Source organism: Cyanistes caeruleus, chromosome 4 (assembly GCF_971803275.1).
Source record: "Cyanistes caeruleus chromosome 4, bCyaCae1.hap1.1, whole genome shotgun sequence".
In the NCBI taxonomy this organism is placed as follows: domain Eukaryota; kingdom Metazoa; phylum Chordata; class Aves; order Passeriformes; family Paridae; genus Cyanistes; species Cyanistes caeruleus.
The window spans coordinates 6,488,776-6,513,014 of NC_141704.1; the positions used below are offsets into that span (position 1 = coordinate 6,488,776).

The 24,239-nt window shown below is 38.7% G+C and overlaps 1 protein-coding gene across 1 annotated transcript in view; it reads left to right on the forward strand.

Moving 5' to 3' along the window:
• Window positions 1-22,788, forward strand: part of CDC123 (cell division cycle 123) — a 31,809-nt gene extending 9,021 nt beyond the window's left edge. The window contains exons 7-13 of the mRNA XM_023918733.2: window positions 5,291-5,339; window positions 6,940-7,015; window positions 10,087-10,209; window positions 13,476-13,504; window positions 18,542-18,670; window positions 20,473-20,610; window positions 21,429-22,788. Coding sequence (XP_023774501.2) covers window positions 5,291-5,339; window positions 6,940-7,015; window positions 10,087-10,209; window positions 13,476-13,504; window positions 18,542-18,670; window positions 20,473-20,610; window positions 21,429-21,455 — 571 coding nt within the window. The 3' untranslated portion in view covers window positions 21,456-22,788. The remainder of the gene's footprint in view (window positions 1-5,290; window positions 5,340-6,939; window positions 7,016-10,086; window positions 10,210-13,475; window positions 13,505-18,541; window positions 18,671-20,472; window positions 20,611-21,428) is intronic.
• Window positions 22,789-24,239: the final 1,451 nt, after the last annotated feature.

A 24,239-nucleotide genomic window follows, 5' to 3' on the forward strand; every position in this document is an offset into this window, starting at 1 on the left:
CATGCCAAGTGGCTTATGTCTTGATGAAAATTTTCTTTTTAAAGTGTGAAACCACTTACAGTAATGCTGTGCAACTGTCTTTTTTACTCCTGCAACTCTAATGAGATTCTCTTCCTCCAATTTTTGGTACATGACAAAAAAAGGGACTGTTTACAGCAAGGCTGGGAGTCCAATTCTGATGTTGGGTTTTACATCATGCCTAACCTGCAGGAGGTGCTGGGGAAGAGACTGAGGAGGAGGGGAGAAGATACTGGAGTGATAAAATAGCTTGAAAAGTATGTTTGGCTTGGGAAACAGTTGTGAGGAATGAGAATTCATGATTCTGGAGTCACAGAGAATGAAAGGAATGGGGGAGATGAGAAATCTATAGTTCACATGTCTGTGGTGAGTGAATTCTCAGAAGCTGTTGGTGCCTAACCAAAGAGCTGCTTTTCATAGTTTCCCCTAATGAGAGCTGGGATGTCTGGAGCCATCTCTGGATGACTTGCTCACACTGTTGAGCAGTAAAATTTTTGTCACAATGTCTTTCAGGACTGATTCTTGTGGGTCTGAAAAAAACTACACACTTTGCATCATCCCTTTGTGAATGTAAAATAATATGGAGTTTGTATTTACTGTTCTCATGTATAAAGAGCAAAAAGTACCCAGAGCTCCTTGCAGACTTCCTGTTTGGTTAATTGTTTTCTAGTGAGTCTCGGAGACAAGCAAGTGTTCAGCAAATGCCCCTTGATTTAGATGTGGCAACTCTGTATGGTAGAATGAATTGGTTCAACCACCTTCACTGATACTGAAATCAGTGCATTTTCTGTCTGGTTTAATATTGTATCAGTTCCAGCTCTTCACCTCCTGCAGTCAGCACAGGCTTGGTGGGACAGGCAGTGAAAGCATTTGTGGTGTGAGGTTTCACAGCATGGCTGTTGACTCGAGCCAGCGGTGATTTCACCTTAAGTTCACACAAGTACAGTAGTGGCTCAGCATCTCATAGCAGGCACATTCCCTTCTCCTGATCCTGCTGTGGGAGAATAATCTCTCGTAGAAAGGAAACACCTCAAACTCCACTGCTTCAGTCCATTTAGGCTCCTTTTTCCAATATGGTAAGACGACCAGATAGCACAACTATGGTGGTAAATAAGTAAAGCTTATGACATGACTGTGGGAAATCACCTTGGTCTCGGTATATATCTTGTAATTTATGAATATGTCATACTTGATTAAAGCATATATTATTGTCCAGTCTCTGCTTGGTATTTCTAAATTACAAAGTTATTTGTACAGAATGTCCCCAAACAGTGCAATGATTATTGCTAAATCAGAACAGTGGTCGTCCTTAATTATACTATTGATTAGCTGCCAGTTCACTAGTCCTTAGCAAGCAGAAATTAAATATGTAGCTGGCATAAGAACCTGAAGTGCTGAACAAATGAAAATTACATACATAATGCATCCAAATCCCTTGGAAGGACTACTTGGAGGGAGAAGAAATGCACTCTATTTCTACTTGGTCAGTAATACTCAGTATGGTCTAAAGGTTTCTTGCCCTGCATAAATAACAGCCAAAATGCTGAATACTGTCTTTTTGTTCTTGTTTTGTTTCCTGTTCAGTCGTGTAAGCTTCAATATCCACTTCATGGGCCATAATATTGTAAACATGCTGCAATGGCAATTTGTAGATCTGGGTTTTAACCTAGAAATTTAAGCCAGTTATGTGGAACTTAAGGCAAACCACTTTCTTTGCCTTTCTTTTCCTCTTCCATTTCCTGTATGCCTCTAAACATTGTTCAGGTCAGGGAATGCCCTTGTTTTAATTCTCAACTGTCTCAAATTCCACGTAATGGAACCATGTAATGCTTCAATACAAACTATTTAAAAAATATGAACTCAATGCAAATATACTGAGCATGATTAAATTGCTTTGACTGTTTTAAAAGTTTGGATTCTCTCATGATGCTGACACCTTGGTTGAAAAATTCAGACTAATAAATTACCTTTCCAGCATGTTAATTTTAAATAAATTAACAAAGACTTTAGAGAAATGAACTCATTAATGCAGTTGATATTTCTGCTTCAAAGTCAGCATTGTATTTTACTTACTGAGTTCACAAAAAATCTTGTGGGTGGTGTGTTCTTAATTTTTAAGGCATTAATGTAGGTTTTCAGAAATTTAGTGTTGAGTATATATAACAAAATAAAATCCCTTTCTAACTATGATTTCTCTTAAGTGATTAAAACTCCTCTTCTGAATCAAAAGCTCTGCATGGCCCTGATAGATATATTGGTATAAAATACAGTTTTCTTCTTTATTGTTAGACTGGGTGGACTACGTTTATGTTTTGTTAAAACATGATTGATTGCTCACTGGTAGAAATATTAGCACCGCTTCTAATGATGTGATAATGCCCCTGCATTCTGGCAATGTTTCTGAGGCCAGATTTAATACTTTTAATATTGAATTCCAAACTGTAGGGAAATTTCAAAGTTTTTTGAGATGTGGAGGGATCTGCTCTCTTCTGTTCTTCTAACAGAACATAGGAGGCAGTGTTGGATCATGAAGAATATACCTTAGCACTCCAGTATCTTTTTGCAGGAGCTGTTAGTGTAGGCTTTAATATAAACAGTTTCAAAATAGACAGTTCCACACAAGAAGATGTGGAAAATGAGGCCTTTGATGATGACTTTTTTTCCCTAGCAATTTACAGTGTAGTACAGGATTCTCTTTTGAGACTTACAATTTCTTTTAGCCCTCAAAGTTCTGGCAAGGTTTAATATTCGAGGAATAAAGATACAGTTCAAAGGCTTTTAAAAGTTTCTCCTTATTTTTTTAATAAGATTTTAAAATAAACTATGAAATAATAGCAGAGAAGTATCAGGTACAGAATAAATTTTACAATTCTCATCATATTCATAATAAGTCCTAATTATCTCAGTGATTTGGCGATAAGTTCATGGCTTTCTTAGCAGGGTAGATACTGGAGAAACTTGCCAACCTTATTAAATTGCTTTTCTCAGTGTTGAAAACTGACCTTCATAATGGTTTTGTGTAGCATGTCCTGTGGTCCAGTATTAGCATTTGGAGTTTGACATTGAACTGCCACATACAAAGAGATCTCGATCCTTCTGGTCTTGACTCTAAAAAAACTGTTGACCACAACACAGAAGAGTTTGATCCTGTCACCCACAGTATTCAAAATTACAGTTTTCAGAGGCTTCAGAAAATACAGCCCAGGCATGTCTCAGTTTGGGGTTCCTGACATCTTTCTGATTGTTCTTTCAAGTACATCCAAACCTGAATAGGATGTGGGTTGAAAACACTCCACTTAGCATTGTGCCTCTAGAGATCAAAAGCTCATCTGTACTACAGGAGTTCAGATGGGTCTCGGCAATAAATGCTACAATGAGCTGGTGAGAAATACAAAATTTTCACCTCAAGTCACCCAAAATTTACTCCCTGAACAAAAGTGGCCTTTTGTCAATGAAAACTCATGATGATACAAAGAAGGAAAATTAGATTACAAAAACATGAGTTTATTTTGTGTATTTTATTACTGTGTTCACCCATTTTTTCCTCATTTGTACTCAGTCCTGTGTCATTAAGGCTCAAAAAATACCTTTACTGTGTCTTGCAGTATTTTTGCCTGTTTGCTTGATTCAGCAGCGATACCTACACAGTCTGTGGGGCTTGGGATGGCACCCAAGAATTTAATTTTCTGACCTACAAGGAAAGAGGATCTTTCCCCACATAGCTCTTGCTCAAAATATTTGAGGGTTGAGTTAAGGAATAATTTGATTATAAGGCTGGGTTTTTTTGACTGCTGGAAAAGACTGTTACTGGAATGAAGCAGCTTGCAGGTACCCCACTCTCAGATATGGAGTCTGTGAGAGGTAGTACAGGTCCTCATGTGCAGACACTGTAAAACTCCGTGTGCTGGACTTCAGCTGCCTTTGTGGAGTTTATTATTGGCTTTGTGTGTGGGGGGGATATTTTCTTCAGCATGATAGGCATATACTCTACTAAGGGAGGAATTCTGAGTCTAGCAAAACTGTGAGCTCTCATGGGTTTGTTTCTGTTGCCTTGACAGATCTTAAATTGCGGGGAATCTAAACTGTAGTTGAAGGATGTTATCTATTTACACAGGCTTACAGATATATATATGATGTGTTTGATCACTATGCTTTTGGAAAGCCTGCCTGTATTGCCCTACTTTTCTGTGTGTTGTGGATATTAAAGTCTAAGCTAAAATGTGTGAAATTTATTTCTGCTGGCAGCATACAGAATGAACTCTTACAATAACTCTTCAAACCAAAGGCTGGGCAGCCATGTCTTACAAATGCAATGTTTATGTGAGACTTTTGGGTTGCTGAATGAAGTTCACTGCCAAAAGGAGATCCTATAAATATTGCATTCAGGACTATTGCTCAGCAGTGACCCTTAACACAATTCTGTGCTTCCAAGTAGTTTGTTGCCAATAAGGTCAGGGAGTAGAATTGGAAGAAAAACACATGTTCTTCTGTGAATACCTTTGGAAAATTATGGAATCTATTGCGAGGTTTACTGTAAAATCACGAAAAGGTACATGGAAGTTGACTTGGCTTATAACTGCCTCCATTCTTGCTAGCTCCTGAAAGGAGACCGACAGAGTCTGCTCCTCTCAAGGGACAAAACCTTGACATGTGCTTACAGTTGTGGAAATAGTTTTGCTTATTCCCACTCTCAAGAGATTTGTAAGAGTATTTCTTAAGGCTCTTAATTTAGAAAGATACCATGCTATGGAATCAGGAGTGCCGAGCAGCAGCGTTATTTTGCATCCTTTATTCATGGAAATGAACTGCTGTAAGGCATGATGATGTGTCTCTGTTGTGTGGTTTGGGAAGTTAAACATTAAAAGTACTTGGGAAAACATGCTGCAGTGAAACTGGATTAGATTGCTCAAGTTTATTGGGTTTTTTGAGAATTCAGTTATGCCAACATAACAATACAAAGGGAAAGGAGCAGCACTGTTAATTCAAACAGAAATAAATCAACAGTGAATAAACATGTTTTGGACACATCCCTGTCCAGATTTAAGTGCTTCCAAATTGCGCTAGAATAAAAGAGGTGATGATTCTGGGGTTTTTTCCCCATGATAATTGTCAGAAGGAGAGTTGTTCTTATGTATTGCATTTACTTTCTTTGTATATATTGGAAATAATTTAACAGTAGTTCTTACGTTTCACAGTTTGGGGTTATTTTTCTCACTACAGCTAAAATATTACATGTAAAGCAGATTTTGAAGCCTGTGCCTTAATTTTCCAGATTTATTCACTGTACTGATGATTCCCCTGATCCTTCCTTGAACTATGAGGTAGGACTTCTTGCATGATTTCTAAGTAATTCAAAAGAACACTCACAGGCTGGGTGACATTTGTGGTTGGGTTTCTGTCCATTGAATGTGTTGTTTTGTTCGTGTTGCTTTCAGTATGAAGGGAAGTCTGGTTCAGCACTGCAGGTCATAAGTTCATTTAATTGAAGATCAGGTGGGCTGAAGTGCAGACTTGAGAAGCTTCCTGGCAATGTCCTCTCATGTCTGTCAAGTTGGGACAGGAAGGACAAGTTCTGTAGCTCAAAGTCATATATTCTTGATGGTGAGCTGCTTGTGAACATCACACTGAGGTTACCAGGGTGAGCCTTGCTACAGTGGCTGGGGACATCCTGAACTGGTCTGTCACATCTTGTTTCCTATGTTTGTTACCAGATCAAAACGTTCAGCTAGAGATGTTTTAACTGTTAATATGGAGCTACTGCTCTTATGGTAACATCTAGTCATCTCTCTAATAATAGTTTTTATGTAAATACAACATTTGTCATCATGCTGTGGGCTTAAAGGGCGTTTTGAAAGTGAATGAACTTTGTTTTATTTTAAAGCACTATCAAGTGTGCTTTAAAGATACAGGACATCTAAAAGTTGGAACAAAGAGTTTAATATTAGCATTGTAGTTAGGAATGCCATCTCTGGTTAGTGGCACTTTCTGCTGCAGTTTAAATGGTTTGGGAGTTTCTAGCATCCAGTAGCAGTAACTGGGGCCTTCAAAAACATAAACCCTTCTGACTATTTCAGCTTAGGAAATACAGAAACTTGAGAAAGTGCTAGAGAGATGCTTTAATTCCCAGGCAGTCTGTCCTATTGACTATAATAGTTTGGTTTCTATTTCTGTCCTGTGTCCTTATTTTAACTGGTTTGCGCCTTCAAAGGCGTCACAGAATTCTGCTTGGGTGTGTACCAGAATAGAGGTTGATTTGGATAAATTTAATTCTGCTCATCAGCTCCTTTGACTAGGGAGCAACTTTCTGCCAATTCCATGACAGATTTGTTGTGCTGTACAGCAGGGTTTTTATTTTCCATGCTTTATCATTAATGTAACTTGGAAGTTGTTTCATAAATGATTTCTACAGTAATAAATACTGTAGAAAGTGGAAGAGCATAAGATAATTAAGGTGGGAAGGGACCTCAGGAGGTGTCTAGTCCATCTTCATAGCTCAAAACTGGGTAAGGAATGAGATCATATTGTCTTGCTTGGCATTTTATAAAATCTGGTCTGAAAACCTCAGTGGGTGGAGGCTGCACAATCTCTGTGAGGGAGCTCTTCCAATGCTTGATGGTCCTCACAGTTTCTTACGTCCAATCTGAATCTTTCTGCTTTAAGCCAGTTTAGACTAGATGGTCTTTAGAGATGCCATCCAACTGAAAGCATTCTGTGATTCTCTGAAATGAATACTAAATCTAATTGTTTTGAAATATTTGCAAAGATGATTATGTTAACTGCAGATTTAAGATTGTTTTGTTTTCTTGTAGCAGTGGTCATCATTGCAGCAAAACTATAGCTCTAAAAGGCAGACCTGTTGACAAAGGGATGCTGTTGTTACTTTTCTGAAACAATGCTTTGTCATTTGTTTTTCCTCCACAGCTTGTTCTTCGCAAATGGTGTGAACTAATCCCTGGTGCAGAATTCAGATGCTTTGTGAAGGAAAACAAGCTTTTAGGTAAGGAATTTCTTAAAAACAAAATTATTGGATGAAGTTTTGAGGAGTTTCTCTGATTCCTTGAATGAGAGCTAAGTCTGAAGAGGGTTCTTTATTTTCACACCTCATTTCTGAAATTAATGGTTTATTCTTTCTGTAATTTAAAATGTGGTTTACCACATCTCACTTTCCACTGTATTTGAAAGCCTGACAGCACAGCATGCTTGCCATTACAGTGGGAGTATTCTTAATTTAATTGTTAATTCAGGAACTTCATCCAAAGGCAGTTTTATGAGTGAGTCTTTTGTATTCAGGAGCAAATTGCATCATCTTCAACTTGCAGAATGAATACAGAGGCAGTTGTATGTTGTGCTGCCCCCATATCCACATGACCCCATTTGGATGTTATATACAGAAAGTTAGGGAGGTCAGAACAATTCCACAGGTGTAGGAAGTGTCCACACTTCATATTAAATTCAGTGTATCTTAGTTAGAACCTGTTGTTCTGTTACTCAGGTGCAGAATCCTAAATGTAAAACATTTCAAGTGGCACTGAAGAGCCAAGGTATCTGTCCACAGCATGCATAGATGCTGGTGGGTACATTAGGAGACCTCTGGCAGCTGGAGAACAGGCAGATTGTGCTAGAGCATGTGTTGTAGACAGCTGAGTAGGGTAAATTTAGCGTAATTTAGGGTAAATTTAGCTCAGTTTTACTCCTCTGGTTGTGTTGACTATTCTCTGCTGACTATAGCAGGAAATGAGATACCCAGTGCACATACACAGGTGCTTGAATTGAGAGGTTTAATTTCAGGCTAATTACTACTCTGAAGTTTGATTTTGGTGTGGTCTGCCATGAAATCTTTAGAGATGAACAGAAACTCAAATAGCACAGGATTAGTGCACATTTGTTCTGAACAAGGTTGAATCATTCTGCCTGAACTCTTCTAACAAGGAAGCGTTATAGCAGTGATGGAGCAAATCCAGACTCTACAGGAAGGAACGTTGATTTTTTTTTTTTGCCTTAAGATAAAACTAGGTTTGCTCACTTTGCCTCTTTCATGTCTACATATTCACAAGCACCAAGCTCCATATCCACAAGTGGTCTGTCCAGGGTTCCTTGTGATGATATGCAAGACGATTAGCTATGTAGTTCTCACAGTTTCTCCTGTTTTAGCATGGTGAGTGTGGGCTTGTGTTGGCTGTGCCTTTTTGTACCTGTTGGGAGCTGTCAGCGATTTGTTGCTCCATCCACTCCCACCTCTGTGAACCTTTAGGAGCACACTCCCTGTTCTTCATTTCCTGATTTGGGTTTCTCATGGAGCTGCACACAGATATTTGAGCTGTGCTAATCCAGGTGCTGTCAACACACACCATTCTCCTAAGCCCTTTGATTTGGCTGTTCCTTCTGGTGTTCCTATGCTCATCTTCCCATTTTCTCTCAATTTATGCCAGTTGCAAGTGTATTACAGCTCTCTGTAACAGAGTTTATCTTCCTAATATAATAGCACATATTCCCATTATATGTGGAATATGTGCTATTATAATATAATAATAGCACAGATTTCCCATTAAGTCTGTATTGCTTAATGGCTCCTGACAGAGCCTTTTGAAGGGAAGAGACCTCAATCCTGTCCTGCTTTGTGGTGCTGGGACACCACAACTGCCAGAGATACACACTGCTGTAATAACCTCTAAAACATTTGAATGTAGATTTATTATAGAATATATATATATGTATGTGTGTACATATATATATATATATGTATGTATGTATAGTAATATTTACTTTCAAGTACCTCAAAGCATTTGTACACTGGCTAAATAAGCACTCTGTACATTTCACGACCAGGTTTTGAAACCTAGTAGATCTGGCAGTGTGGAATTTTTTTTAGCTAGCACTCCAGCTGCATTTCTGAAGATAGTTCCAAGATTTTTCACAATATGTTCCCATATTCTTAAAATTAATAAGCCTGTCAGTCAAATTGGAATGATACTTGCAGTATTGTGAATGATTTTCCAGTTACACATCTGCATCCCCTTAGATGCCATCATCTTTTGGTTTTTGTTTTTTAGACTTAAGCTTTGCAGTGGTATTAAAAATTCAAAGCTCCACTGACATCATAAACTTTTTCTCTGAACTTCTTTAGAAAGAGCACATCCTTGGCGGTAGTCAGCATTGCCTTATGGCAAAACTCTATGTTTTGTATATGGTTAAAACAGCAAACTGATGATGCATCTTCCTTGGGAAATTCTCTTTTTGTATGTAAATAGCCTGAATTACTCATTCTGCAGTGGTGGGGCAGGTCTTGGATTTGACATTTGTCAAGCAGGGTATTGCAGTGTTTTATGTTGACACATCCTGTATGAGAATTGTTGTCGCTCAAGATGCATGCAAGTGTATAATCCTGTTGATGTCATTTTAAACCAGTGTCTTGTAGACAAATGCATGAAATTAAGAATGTGTAGGAGGGCTGGTTTGTCTACACAGCTAAGAAAGCCCTTGAGGGAGAAAATGGGAGCACTAAGGTACTGGCCTGCATGCCATGCCACTGATTTGGGGGTTTAGGGTTTCACCTGTAGTACCTCATCAAACAGGCACATGGTTTTCCACATGTAAAAAAATCAGTTAAATGAGAAACTGTGGTATCCATGGATCATCTTTGCTAATGTACAAGCTTAGCCTCCATCCCTGGTATTTCATGGTTTCAAATTGTAGTCCCTGCATGTGATGTGCAGAACAAGATTTTTGACCAGAGTAACCAAGGAGAATGAAACTGAAAGGAAGAGATGGGCGTTGCAAACTTAAACGCAGGCAAAGTTTCCTCCTGAAATGCACTTTGAAATAGTCAAAGTGTGTATCTATAAGATGAAGTTCACAAAATTTAGGACAGAGCTGTTCAAGGAAGAGATTCCTAATGGAAGTACTTTTAACTTTTAAGTATAGCAGAATAAAGCCAAGCAGTAAGTCACTAATAATGGTAGAAACTTGGGAAAACCCCATCTTCTGTGTCTGATAACTGCTTTTTTTCTGGTTGGGTTTTTTGCATGCCTAGAGCTCTTTAATATTATAATTACCTGAAATTTCTGGCAGGTGTATCACAGAGGGACTACACCCAGTACTACGATCATATCTCTAAACAGCATGAGGAGATCTGTAGATCCATACATGAGTTTTTCAAGAAACACATACAGTATAAATTCTTGGATGAAGACTGTAAGTATCTTGAGGGTATCTGTGAGTATGCATCTCTCTATCACTCTTGCTTTCACAGGGCTTGGTTCACTTGAGCTTGAGGGAGTGAGAACTCTAGCACATTGAGCAACAAAAAGGGTTTGGAATTACATTGGCAACAAAGAAACCCCAAAGGAATGGGCTGGAGCTCTTCAAGAAAACACAAGAAATGAGTGAAAGGTCCTTTCAGCAGGCATAATAACTTTTTTTTTTTTTTGAGGCTTTTCTCTCTTATACTTGAAAATAATTTTTATACCAGAAAAGCAGGGTAGGAGGTCATTGGCAAAAGGCATTCAGTAGTGAGAAGAATACTTGTTTATAAAGATGTTGTCAGATGTTTGCTGCTAAATTATTGATGGATTCCTTGAATAAAGGATTTTTAAGTTTCTTTTCATGAAGATTTAATTATTTCTCCTAGAATGTCAATGCACACCAGGTTAGGGGCCAAAACCTTTGAATAAAGGCCACAGTATTTGATACACCTAATCGGTCCAAGTAAATTGTCTTGTTCTTTAGATGTGAAGTCTTTTGCAAATTTGATTTGAAATAGTTTTCAAACATGGTTTAGTGAGAATTTAATGGTGTTGCATTATGATGGGTGATAAATAATGGTGAAAAACGTGATGAAGAGATTTAAATTTGGTCAGGAGTGGACCAAACCTCAGCTTAGTAAAACCCATAAACATAAGAATTTTATAGCAGTTTTATTGTCATCTCTAAAGCTTTAAAAATTCATTAGGTGAGTTTTTAACATTATTGTTTTACTGACACACCAGAGCAGTCAAATAGATCTGTTGTCTCTAACTGTCTGAAAATGGTACCTTCAAGTGCCAGTCTCTTTTATATTGAAGTCCTTAATAATTTGACTCTGCAAAGCTGCTCTGTTTCAGTCCAGAGAAGTTCTCATGGACTGTTGCTTGGAGAAGACCAATCAGTAAATTAGCAATTCCATTACATTTTGAAGTAAAATCCGTCATATAGATCTGGCATTCTGATTAATGCCTTTTAATTTTCCTCTGTGTTCCAATGCAGTTTTAGCTGATATGTAATCAACTGATAGATAAGAATACAGGGCACTATTTTTGGAAATTGATGCCTAGATTTAGGCTCTAAAATGGCTGTCTGGTGAACTTAAAGGTATGAAACGTCATCTTATGTAAAGGATGCCATCTGAGTTGCCTTGAAGGAAAAGGCGGTTTCAGGGCAACCTTCTGGGATGAAGGTTTGTTAACCTTTTTATTCTTAGGCACTAGATGCTGGTCCATCTGCAGAGAAATGCCATGCAGAAAATGTTTTCTGTGTTTTTGTGGGTGTTTTTTTTTTTTACCACATTGCATTTATACCCTGTCCTCTCCCTTGATCCACTGCCTGGTAGCATATGTGTTGTTAACAATAAAAATCTGGGTTTGGTTGTTTGTTTGCTTTTAAAAGGAAAGGTATTACAGCTTTTTTCCTGACTTCTTGTTTCATTGGGGGTTTTGATGCTGTTTGCTCTGCTTTTTCCAGTTGGTCTGGTAGCATCTCCAGATGGAAGAGTTGAGTCAGAGCAGCTGAAGCATTGCAGAGTCAGAGCAGTAGGATAACAGATGGGTGAATGCTTTATAAATACTTCTAAATTATGTTAGAACCTTCAAAATACCTCTGGTAAGAGCCCAGTAAGAGCAGTGCTGTGGAGGTGTCAATAGTGCAGAGCTGGGCTTTGGCTTTCCCTCTGTTTAGAGCAGTTTCTGGTTAAGTTTCACTAGTCTCACTGGTACAGGACACTCCTGCTCTGAGGTGATCCTTAAGGAGAGGGAACAGTTTAGGTTTTCTTCTTGTTCAGTATTTGTGACTGTCCTGAACCAGTCATCAGGGTGCAATCAGTCTGAATTCCAGCTGTGTGAATCCCAGTGAATCTCAATAAATACCATTAGCCTCAGTGGTTGCCGTGGGCTTGCTTTAGACAGACAGGCCTCACTATAGAAGCCCTCTGATGCAAGGGATACCTTTAGGATATGACTAAGGAGAGGATGTGGTGCAGGCACTAAGTTCAGTTGAACAGCTGGAAAAGAAATCCTGGGGTTCCTGTACGCCCCTTTGCATTGATGACTGCCTTATCCACTGAGGGCTTGTCTTCTGGGAGAACAGAGCACTTAATCCTGGAGTGACTTTGACATTGACGCAACCCAGCTTGTGCAAAAGCTGTGTGGATTTTTAGGCTGCATGGTAAAAACCAGTTACGTGACTGGCTTTGGCTTTGTGGAGTTGTGGTTTGCCTTTAGCCCAGCCAACTTCACATGAAATGTCAGATTAAGCTTTACATGCATGGATGTGATCAGTCAACATCCCTGTTCCTGACAGGCAGCTTCCTGAGACTCAAGTGTTCTGCAGTCATATCCTGAGTTTAGTTTATCCACATGTATTGAGAAATCTCTGAGCTGAAATATTCCCTTATTAGTGAAGGAAGTAACAATATAACGTTTGTCTGCGGCTTTTCTAATTTATTTTTTTTTCTTTTCCCTTTCTTCCTGCTAAACTGGTACAGCTTTTGCATGTAGCCATGCCTGAATGCTTCCCTGTTGATTTCCCTAGCTCAAGAGAAAGGCAACACAAAGGTTTGTTTAACCATACCAAACAGAAACTGATGGAAAGCTGCATATACAGAGTCATGTTTAATTAAGCCAAGGGAAGGAACAACAGTGGAGCCAGGCAAGGCAGCTTTGAGTCAGTCACTGAGTGGCAAGGGGGTTGTTTGAAGGAGTTGTTGATAATAATTAGGTGTGCTGTATCTGCTCTGGGTGACATCAAACATGGCCATTTCACTGCTACCGATGCCTTTGTTCCTACAACCTGTTTGTCTTGTTAGCTGCTGAAATCCTAACGTCTGTGGAGCAGGAACTTTCTCTATTAACTGTTTGTTCATTGTCTTGATCCTTCCCTGAAAAGTCTCTGTTCTGCTATAAATGAAACAATAGTAATGTCAAAGATAAGCTCTCTGGGCTAAGAGTTTATCAAATATTCTTCATGGGAGAAAAATCATCAGAAGAAACCAGCATTAAATGGAAAAACCTAGCAGCTGATTTCCGAGTGCATTAACAGTAGTTCTTGAAACATTTCAGCTCCCTCTTAGAAGTATATCCAATTCTGGCTTGCAGTTCTTTAGACATATTGACTTTGCAGATTGTGCTGTGTACACAAGTATCTATTCAGATTTAAACTAATGTGAAATTATGTGTCTTTTACAATGAACATTTTTTTCTCCTTTTCAGTTGTTTTTGATGTGTACAGAGACAGCAGGGTAAGTCAACAATAGATTTTATATAATTGTTTCTTTTGTGAAAACTTGAAATGCTAAGAAGATGAAGCAAGTAATAGCTTTGTCTTCCTAGAAGTGGTCCTGGAAAAAAACAAACCCAACCAAACAAAAGAATACCACTGAAGAAAAAACCCCAACCAAACAAAAAACCACCAAGCAAAACCTACTTGATGTTATTCTGTTCCACAGGTGTTCTTTTCTGTTAAATGCTGTCTACAGTAGGAGAATAGTAGGATTAGGGGTGTAAATATGTCTGTGCCAGTGATGTAATTATTTAGTTAATATCTTCCAGAAAACTTTCTGTTCTAAAGCACAAGACTTAGGCTTTGACTGCAGTTTTCTCAGTTCTTTGAAACCAAAAGAGGCAACTGAGTTTTTGTTATGACATGAGAGTCCTTGCTGCAGTAATTTAGAGTAGAATAGTCTGTTTCAGTTGGAAGTGACCTACAGTGGTCATCAAGTCCTATTGCTTGACCAATTCAGGGCTGACCGAAAATTAAAGTATGTGGTTATGGCTGGTGTTCTCAGGCATATGGTGGGATTAATGGGGCTGGACTCAGTGGCCTTGTGGGTCCCTTCCAACTCAGGATATTCTTGTGACTTTTTAGGTCCAAATAGCTTTCAAGCACAGAAAACAGGTTTGGGGCATTTTCTTTTAAGACATATATTTCCTTGGGCTTTATTTCTTTTTCCCTGTGTGTTTTTTCTCTACAGCATTTGAACTCATCAAAATTATCCTTAGTATTTCTTAAGTTTATCCTTGTGAGATTGGAAAAATTGTTCATATCTGGAAGTCTAGGATAGGAAGGGATAATTGTCAAAAGAGGGTATGAATGTGGTGTGCCCGGTTTGTGACAGATGGAAGCCATTTTTTTTTTTTCAAGCTGCTTCAGCTGTATTTCTAAGAGTTGAGCAGATCAGAGCCCTCAACGTGCAGATAGTTATGAAGCTGGGGAGACATATCCCACCTCAACTATTTGAGACACGTAGGTGTAGTGCTTAGGGGTGTGGTTTAGTAGTGAACACAGAGGTGCTGGGCTAAGGGTTGGACTTGATGATCTCAAAGGACTTTTCCAACCTAAATAATGCTATGAACGTGCCAATATCAGAGTTAGTAACCTTGATTTCTCCTAGTGCGAGTGGAGAGAAATATTTGATCAGGTGAATTGTGCTTGAAAGGCTTGATTGGAGAAAGTCTTTATTAGAGTTGAGTTGAGTGTATTGGGAGTAAGTCCTGATTCTCATTTTGAGTGTTGCTGAACTATTTTGTAATTGTGCCACAGTAAATCATGCCATAGTTTACAAAACAGGAATGTGTCTCTCAAGTGGAAAACAATGACTACACCATTTCTCAGCCCAACTTTTAATGTAGGTACCTAAAATAAGGCTAGAGCAGCTATGCTGTAGTGGAAATTACCTGCCCAGGCTCAGATCGGCAGACTGAGGATGCTGTCAGGGAAAATGAGGAGCAGCTTAAGCATTGAACCAGATTCAGCCATTGAATAGCTGAAGCATGAAGACAGATTATCTAAGTAAAAGGTTTCAGCCTGTGGGATCTCAAATGAGCAGTGTTTCTTCATCTGTCAAGATAAAATATATCTGTTTGTAGATTTCTCTCCGGTGCCTTCTACCCTCAGGTCTTGTAAACTGCCTGATATCCCTTTGTGTGTCAGATGCTCCTCCTTTCACACGTACTATTGTGGTTTGCAACTGTGTTATTCATCGCTCCCTTGGCGTGTGAGTTACAGGCAGAAAAAGAATATTGTGAGCATGATTAATTTCCAGAGCCCGTGCTCCTCATCAGGCTGGTTGCACAGCAACATCACCTACAGAAGGAGAGAAATGTTTGCTGCTTGTTTTAAGTCCTTTCAACTCTTAAATATTCAGCTTGGAGAAGCAGGTTGTTGTTACGGTTGTAAATGACAGCAGTCTCTTCCCCTGCTCACTTCAGTTGCTTTAGTGACTGTTTGGAGTTGGCTGCCACAGGTCCTGCTTGCTGAGTTGGAGCTGGGAGTTCACAAAAGACTGAGAGTCATCTCTGCTGTTGCTTTTTGCTGTCTCCCAGGTGTGAGCAACAAACCAAGACAAGTCACTGTGGTAAGACAGAGCAATGCAAGCGGTGGCTCCAGACCACTGCTGGCTCTCAGCTCTTGTTAAGGAGCAGACCAGTGCTCGTGTCTGTGCCTTGTGAGTGTTGTCACTGTGCAAGCAAGTGCAGCTGGAGTTAGGGAGATGTAGCAGTTCAGTTTGCATTTTATCTATCTTTAACTTCCTCTAAACAAGAGGTTTTTGTCATGGGTATTTCCTTTCAGCACTCTGCTGCTTAATGCCTTAGTAAAACAAAGCATGAAGCTGACAGGGCGTGGTAAATCTATTGATTCCTTCTTTTAGGATGAGAAAAAAATACCATGTAGTACAAGTAGGGGATTTTTTTTCCCCTCCACTTATGCACTTTTTTTTCCTGGCTTGTGCAATTCTGTGCTGTTGTATGACAAAGATTACTAATAGCATGCAGAAGATAGAAGATAAATAGCCTTACTACTGCTTTTTAGATACACAGTACAAGTTATCTGAAACTATTTAAATCATGATATTGCGTGTAACTTCAGAGTTGACATTGCTTGTAACTTTCTCACAACTTGAGACAGAATTTAATCTTAAGAAAAGGCAGTTTGGTTACTGACCAGGATTATATATGCTTCTTTTAATAAGCCCTGAATAGAGATATTTAGTTTGTTTTTCCACTTCTCATCAATTTGCAGCTAGTAAAGCTCAGTGCAGATTTAAGACCATCTCAAGGAAACAGCTGTTGCTGTAGATGGTGCACTGCTTTTTGCAGGGGTGGAGAAACTGCTGGGTGCTCACAAAAAATATGTTGCTTTCAGTAGTCTCAAAATCAATTTCCAGTTTTTTCCAGGGTACATTTATTCTCTAGAGAAATGATCTTAATGTTCCTGTGAAAAAGCTGAGCTGGATGTATTTGGGGTGAGGAGGAATTTCTGTGAAAGCCTTTCGTAGGGAAGTATTAGGTATAAATGTTTCATTTGCAAACACTGATTCTCTGAACTGCTGAATGAACTTTGCCAGCCATTGCTTCTGTCTGTGATTAAATTGGTTCATTAGCTTGTTTTTCTAGATTGATAGAATGAATCTAAACCCACAGATTCCTCCTTGTGCTGCTTTGGAGCTAGCAAGTCACCCCCATTAGCAAAAGTGAAAGATTGCTTGTCATGAGAATTTGTGGCAGCCTTTTGAGGAGGATCAGAGATGGGAAATGACAGCAGAGCTTTCCCCATTGGCTTTCTGCTCTGATGGTGCCAATATTAGTGCAGAGGTGCTGCAACTCAACCAAGCAGATCTGGGCTTGCTCACCCTTCCAGAACAAATAAGAAACCACTCAGGTCTGTGTCCTGCAATTTGTAGCTGTCTGGTTTCAGCACTGTTGTTTCTGTGCTTTGGCTTCTTAAAATGTGCTCTGTGAGAGCTGTACCCCATGGACCTGCCCTGAGACAGACACCTGTGCAAGTCTGTGTGCAGCCACGCACTCCTTACTGGGGTGCTGGCCCAGCTCCAGTTTGCAAGTCATAACCACTGGTTTCATCTCTGCTGGGACTCCCCACACCTGCACGAGGAGCTCGCTGTGGATGGTAACGGAGCCACCAGAGCAGTTCTGCTCTGTATCTCACAGGTTTCCATCACTGCAGTTCCACAGTGTGTCAGTGCCTGTGGGATAGCTCAGGTGGCGTAGGTGGGAGAGACAGTCTCCATGTTACTCTCTGCCGACGCTTCAAAAGCATCTTTGTGTTAGAAGCCAGATGGCTGTAGTGTAAGTAATCAAATGTATTTGCTGTTTGTATCAAGATAGGCAAGGTCTTCTAAAGCAAGGAGATCCTTCATAAATGAAGGAAGAGAAAGTAAAGTGAATGTTTACCTACATAATCTTCAGTCAAATTAATGTAGCTACACAACCTTCAGGTTTGTTTTCCAATTCTAGTTGATCTTTATAATAAACACAATAAAACTCTTCAGCCCTGCTTATGTTACTGCAACTTTTTCCTTCCCTCTTCGATAGAACTGATTTCTTCCAGATGTAATACTCGTTTTGCAAATTTTTACTAGGAGCTGTACTCATATTTCCTTATAATTTATTACCATGTTTTGTTTTATTAGAATAGTTGATACTTCCTTGGGCAAGAGAAGATGGCCCTGTGCTGGGGGTTGTGTCTTGAAGTGGCTCAAGGAACACAAACTATTTCTTTCTCCACTACACATCTGTTACTTCTAACATGTCTTGTTAGCCTCTGCTTTCATTTTTCAGTTGTAAAGCAGTTGTACTGTTGTGCACACTACCACAACTGTTTGGAACACAGATGTGTTAAAGATGAGGTAAAAACTAGTGTGGTTGTCTAGTAATGGCTATATTAAAAATGCCTTTAAGTTATTCTTTATCTACGTCTGTACAGAATCTTTGAGCCTTCATGATCTCCACTAGCATTTTGCAGACCCAACTCTCTGTTTTTAGGGTCACATCTAAGATAAAGAGCAGCAATTTCTTATAGACTACTGGATGGCACAGCGTTGTTGAGGTGGTTTTTCATGGAAAGCAAAGTCCCTGTTTAGGTGGTTTGGGGTTTTTTTTGCTTGTTTGGTTTTGTTTTTGTTTGAGTTTGGGGTTTTTTTGGTGGATTTTGGTTGGGGCTCTCCAACATTCCTTGTTCATTCTCACTGGGGATCTTGGTGGGTCATGGGGATTAGCCAGAACTTCTGTGGGCTCATCTGAAAGCACTTGGCACAGATTTACACTCAGTTTATTTGAGCTCTGTCTGATCTTCTGTTTTAAAAAAAAAATCAAATTAGTACATCATAGCTTGCTGTAATAATCTAAGTATATGTGTATTTTGGGTTTGGTGTTTTTTTTTGTTTGGTTGGTTCGTTTTGTTTTAGTTTTTTTTGTTTTGTTTTGTTTTTCTTTGTTTTAATTCTGTGGTTTGTTTTAATTTGTCTGTGGTTCCTTTGCAGGGTAAGGTTTGGTTAATAGATTTTAACCCATTTGGTGAAGTAACAGACTCTCTGCTCTTTACATGGGAAGAACTCACCTCTGGAAAAAACTTGAAAGGAGACCAGAGCGAAGGGGAAGCAACAGAACAGGTGAGGGAGGCTGAATAACATCCAACAGGATTCATGGCCTTATTTTTTTCTTTCTTTTGCTGTTATAATCAAATTGTGATGTAAATCCCATTGAAGTAAATGAAGCTCCTGTGAACTGTAAACTCTTTGTAAGTAGAATCTGCCTTAGTAATTAATCCCAACAAATATCACCCATTAGTTTTAGATGCCTGCAAGAAAATTTTTAGTTCAAACAGTACAAGCCCATGTTGCAGCTTGGACCTCATTGCAAAGAAGATGCCCTGAAACTTGCTTTTACACAGTTTTGATGCATTCCTTTCAGTTTTCTTACAATCTATTACTTTTCTATATCAGTTAAATTTCTGCTTGGTTCTTGATATTTGTCATGCAGTTTCCCACATCTCCAGTTTTGTGCTTGAGGGGAGACAAGCGGAAGCTTAACTTCTGTCTCTTCCTCATCTGGAATACCCTTTGCAAAGCCTTGTCCTCTGGTTGAACTCCCAGGACTTGCAGAACAAGGCTTTTCTATCCCTCTTCCAAGCAGCATTTCCTCTGTAAAAACAACAAACTTTCCATTAATACAGAAGGTGGGGAATAGTCTTCATTTTTTGTATTCCCACTTTTTTTTCTCACTGCATCTTGAGACAGTGTCCTCACATCTTGAGAAGTCCTTGGACAGCTGGGTAGAAGAGAGAAAATAGTGTGTTAGTGGATCTTGGGAAACACTTGGTTGTTTTCTGAGGAGAACAGTGGAGAACACTGGCCAGTGTGGTCTTTTCTTTATTTCCTAGCTGTTGAACTGCATTAGAGGTCGCTGAAATGACAAACTTCATTGAGCTGATTTTAACATCTGAGAGTTTCTTTAGTCCTTTGGCCCTTTCCATAACACATTGACAGGGAAACCCCATTCCAGGCTGCTGTTCAGGCCATTGCCTCTGTCTCACTGTGGGGCTGTTGCTGTATGAAAACCCATTCCACGAACCCTCCTGCTAAAAGCTGTGTCTCCTTTGTTAAAACACACTCCCAATTCTGGAGATGTCTGTGGGATACAGAATTTTTATTTTGGGATTTCTTTTTCTCATTACCAGATGCTTTACAGAGTTTTCTGTGTTGCAGTCCTGGATGAAACGTAGAATAACTTGTCTTCGTGTTTCATCTTACATCCAGTCACAGAATCTGTTAAGTTGCTGATCTCTCTTAAAATGAAGCTGTTTATTGCTGTACAGCTGGCAATTGTGTGGCATGCCAATGTGTTGAACTTAAAATTATATCATTTCCCAAAACCTGTTGCTACAGTTGAGCATTTAGAGGTGTTTCTGGCCCTTTTATAGAGGTGTTTTTTCCTTCAGTAAGTAAATTGGTTGGAAAGCTTTAATTATAATTTCAGTAAGGTTATAGTTGCAAATGTTTTTAAACAAGGAAACTGTGAAGACAGATTTAGGGATTCTGTAAAAATTATTTTTCTCTATCCACATATGTATCTAGATACTATTGCTCAAAGTTTCTTATAGCTCCATTATTACAGCACTGTCATAAGCATGGATATATTAAATACATTAATAACTGATACACCGTAGAAACTTTAAAGTGAGGTAATGAAAACCATTATTTGACTGTTTAACATGTTTGACATTTTAAATTGCTCCTAAGTGGGCAGAGGTTTTATAAGAAAGCTACAATTTTTAGAAAGCACAAGTTTAGTTGAGTGAGTGCCAAATAAACTCATTGGCAACATGACTCAGTCTCACGGAGGAGTCCCAGTAACATTTCCAGCTTTATTCATGTCCACTCTTATTGTCTTATCTTGGGTGTCTTTTCCAAAGGATTATCCAGTGTTCCGTTGTACGAACAGCAAAGTCACCGTCCAGCCCAGTCCCTACCTGAGCTACCGACTGCCCAAGGACTTTGTGGACCTTTCCACAGGAGAGGACGTTCACAAATTGATTGACTTTCTTAAACTGGTAAGAAGTAGCAGAAAAAGATCTCTGACCTTCCACTTTTGTTAAATGAATATACCAAAGTCCCTGGATCTCTGATTTCGTTACTAACAAAGAGTACAGAATTACAGAAAAAGCAATGTATGAAGCCATCACACAATGTATTGTTGGGTTAATTGTTTCTGAAGTGATGAAGAGCAAGCTTTTTACTGCTCTCACTTTGCTTAATTAATTTTATTTTTATGGGAAGCAATGAATGTAGTTTGACAAACCTTACTGAAGGACTGAGCTATTTCCTTTCTTACTAACATGTAAATATGACTGTAGTACGAATGGAAATGTGCTTTTTTGAATGCCTGGAGCTAATGCTTTTAACTTTTAATGTTTTTCACTTTTTTCTTTAAAAGTTACAAGACAACTATATTAGGAAAAAGCATGAAAGAGTAGTTCCTTTTTCAGTCCAGTTTCTATGTTCTTTTAATGCACGGTGGCATGAAAACATGGCATCTTTGTAAGGTAGGGAAGGGAGGGCAGGTTACCTGGATCACTGACTCTTGCCACCACCATGATGTTTTCTGGCTTTTGTATATTCTATGAGTTAATGGACAAGGCAAATCTTTTTCTTTACTGGAAATAAAATCCTGTAGTTTGGGATGAGAGAGACGGTTGGTATTGCTCTGTTCCATTTGCTGGAAACATTATCTCTTACTGTTCCAAAAAATGACTTAGAAATGCAATCACTGTCTAATCCATTTTATCTGGAACACTTGTCATGATTTATTAGTGCTCTTACTTCAGATAACTGTGTCCTAACATTCTGAACTCTCCTGTTCTGTTGACAGAAAAGAAATCAGCAAGATGATGACTGAGGTACCCAGAAGTATTACATTGAATTAGAAGCAAGAAATGTGGCATAAGCTGTATTTAGCATAGCTATTAAACTATTGATTTAAAGAAAACCTGCTTTTTATAGTCAGTGAAAGAGCTGAAGAGATGTTCATCCTCTTTGTCTGTTGGTTTATACAAAAGTGTAGGGAAGCTTTAGGGACACATGAAAGGTCAGGGTGAATTCTCAAGGGATTCAAGGTGCAAAGAAGCAACAGCAGCAGCTGAACGCTTTCCATTTTTCATAATGTGAAGATTGATGCCACTGAACTACGCCTTTGGACTCCCCAGTGTAAATATGGCAACATGTAATGCTTGTGCAGTGAAAACATGGAGCATTCTCTGAATTTAGGCACACTCTTGCTTAATATGTAGTCACAAAGAAAAAGGAATGTACATTTTTATCTGCAGTAACCTTTGAAAATTGTAAATTGATTTTGTTTTGGGAGCACTTCTCATCCTTTATGTAAGAAAATAAATGGAGAAAGGATTTTTTTCATTGTTACAAGGGCTAATATTTCATTTCAGAGAACAGCTATAGCTATAGTAGACTACTTAAGATTTGAAAATTTTACATACTGGGAATTTGAAATTCTGAATGCGTTTAAAGTAAAGTAATATTTTCACAGGCGCTAAAGCAACAAAATTCATTTAACTTCACCAAATTTCATTTCATTTTCATAGTAAAGCTTTCTTGAAACCTGTTTTTTAACATGATTGCATACTAGACATCATCTGTGACTTTAATATACATAATTAACATCAACCTATAATTTTATATGCATACTCAGTCTTGTTTCTTTTGTGTCACATCTCTGAGTTTCTTATGAAAGCAATTATTCTTTCAGCTTTAAAATTCTGTATTCATTTGTACTTCATGTTTTTTGTATAAAGGGAAGCTTAGCTAAATCTGGGGAAACAGAAGCTCTTGTTACCAATTGCTGTTGTTTGGGAGGTGGGGGAGGACAGTTTTAGGTGAATCACCAGCTGACTTCTGGATATAGGTGTTTGTATGGCATCAGTATTTGATTAACAGTGTGCAGAGTTCCCATTGAAACAAAAGGACATTTGAAGGAGCTCATAACCCCTCGAAACTGGTTCCCATTTCAAACCAGTTATGTGATTGTGTGTGTGTATATAAAGCTGTTTGTGTTCTTTGCCTTGATTTTGCTGTCAGATTGGAATGGTGCTTGGTTACGATCTGTTCTTGGATGTTAATCTGAGCTAAATTGTTAAATTATTAGTTACTGTCTTTATTTAGCTTCACTTTTGAATGAAAACCTACTCGAATTAAAGATTATGCAGATTAAGAATCCACACATTGATGAAAAATCACAGATGAAAGCTCCTGGAGTCAGAACAGGTTTGCCCTGCGTTTGAAGCATTGGAACCTGCCTTTCAATAGCTTTTTGTATTCAGATTAGATGATCATTAACTCAGGACTGGGCTATACCTAATCCTGCCATATTGCAGGATTTTGGATTAATGTTTCTCACCCACATCAGAGGGATAATTGTCTCTAAACCAGGTTGAAACCTCAAAGTGTAAAAAATTAACAAAGCTTTCCTCTTTGTTTTAAAGTTTCTAGCCACAGCTTAAACTGTTGTGATTATCTAACCACACTTCCTTTACACAGATGATGCCCTGGAACTTCCAATAGATTCATAAATTCTTCTAAACTACATAGTATTGTCTTTAGAAACACAAAGTCTTAGTTTAAAGCTGGAAGATAGTTCCCTACCTCCTCCACATGGGCTCCACAAATTAATTTACCACTTACTCAGCTGTTTTTGCTGAATGTTCACCAGTACATATTTGGTGATGGGACCAGTTTGCTGGGAACTTGTGCGTTCTGGAGTGTCCCTTTAGGTGGGTAGACTGGAGTTTTTCACTTCTGTGAAATGCTGACAGATGCCCAGTCTGAATTCACAGGCTGCTCATCCAGACTATCCAACACTGATAATGAACTGCAGTTTTAGAGTTGCAGGACCTTGTCCTTTGAACAAAGTTGTAGTGAAGAACCATAAAAGGTAGAAGAGCAAAAATACTGGTCCCATGTTCAGAACTGGTAAAGAAACAATCCCCAATATAAAAATATAATCTACAGGATCAGGTCACTCAAAATCCTTACAGTTAAATGCTTTAGATATACTTTGGTTTTTTCCCCAACTTCAGGTAACCAGACAGTAAATTTTATTTGGCTGTTAAAGATTCCTCTTCTAAAATAATTTTCACTCTATATGTCCTTTTGATCTCCTAGGATAATTAGCAAACATGTTCCCTTTGGGGAGCTGAGGGAGCTAATGTTGATAGATTAAAAATGCTTCAGATCAATTTTACACTGAATAGGACATGACACTTTTCTGTTCCATCATAAAAGCAGTTTCTGCCTCTAGCCACCATATACAGAAATTTGAAAATACAAATTTCCAGTTGTTCAGGTCCTTGTTCATAGGATTCAATTTAATCGCCATTTGCTGAGTAAGGGCCAACTGTATACTATATATTCTTAATTATATGCTTAAAACACAGTGTAAAGATGCTTGTATTCTCATCTAGATGACAAACAAGTTTTAGAAGGAAGTACCAGTCATTTTATACAGATCCTGTGCCTGCCAAACCCTGCAGAAGTCTGGCTGTGTCTGATGGCTCCAGCAGTAAGATTAAGTCCTTGGGCTGCAGTTCTGCCAGGAGTGCCAAGGAAAAGTCCTCATTGTTTCACAGCCAATACTTGTGATGTTTAATCTCCCAGATGGATACTGGGGATC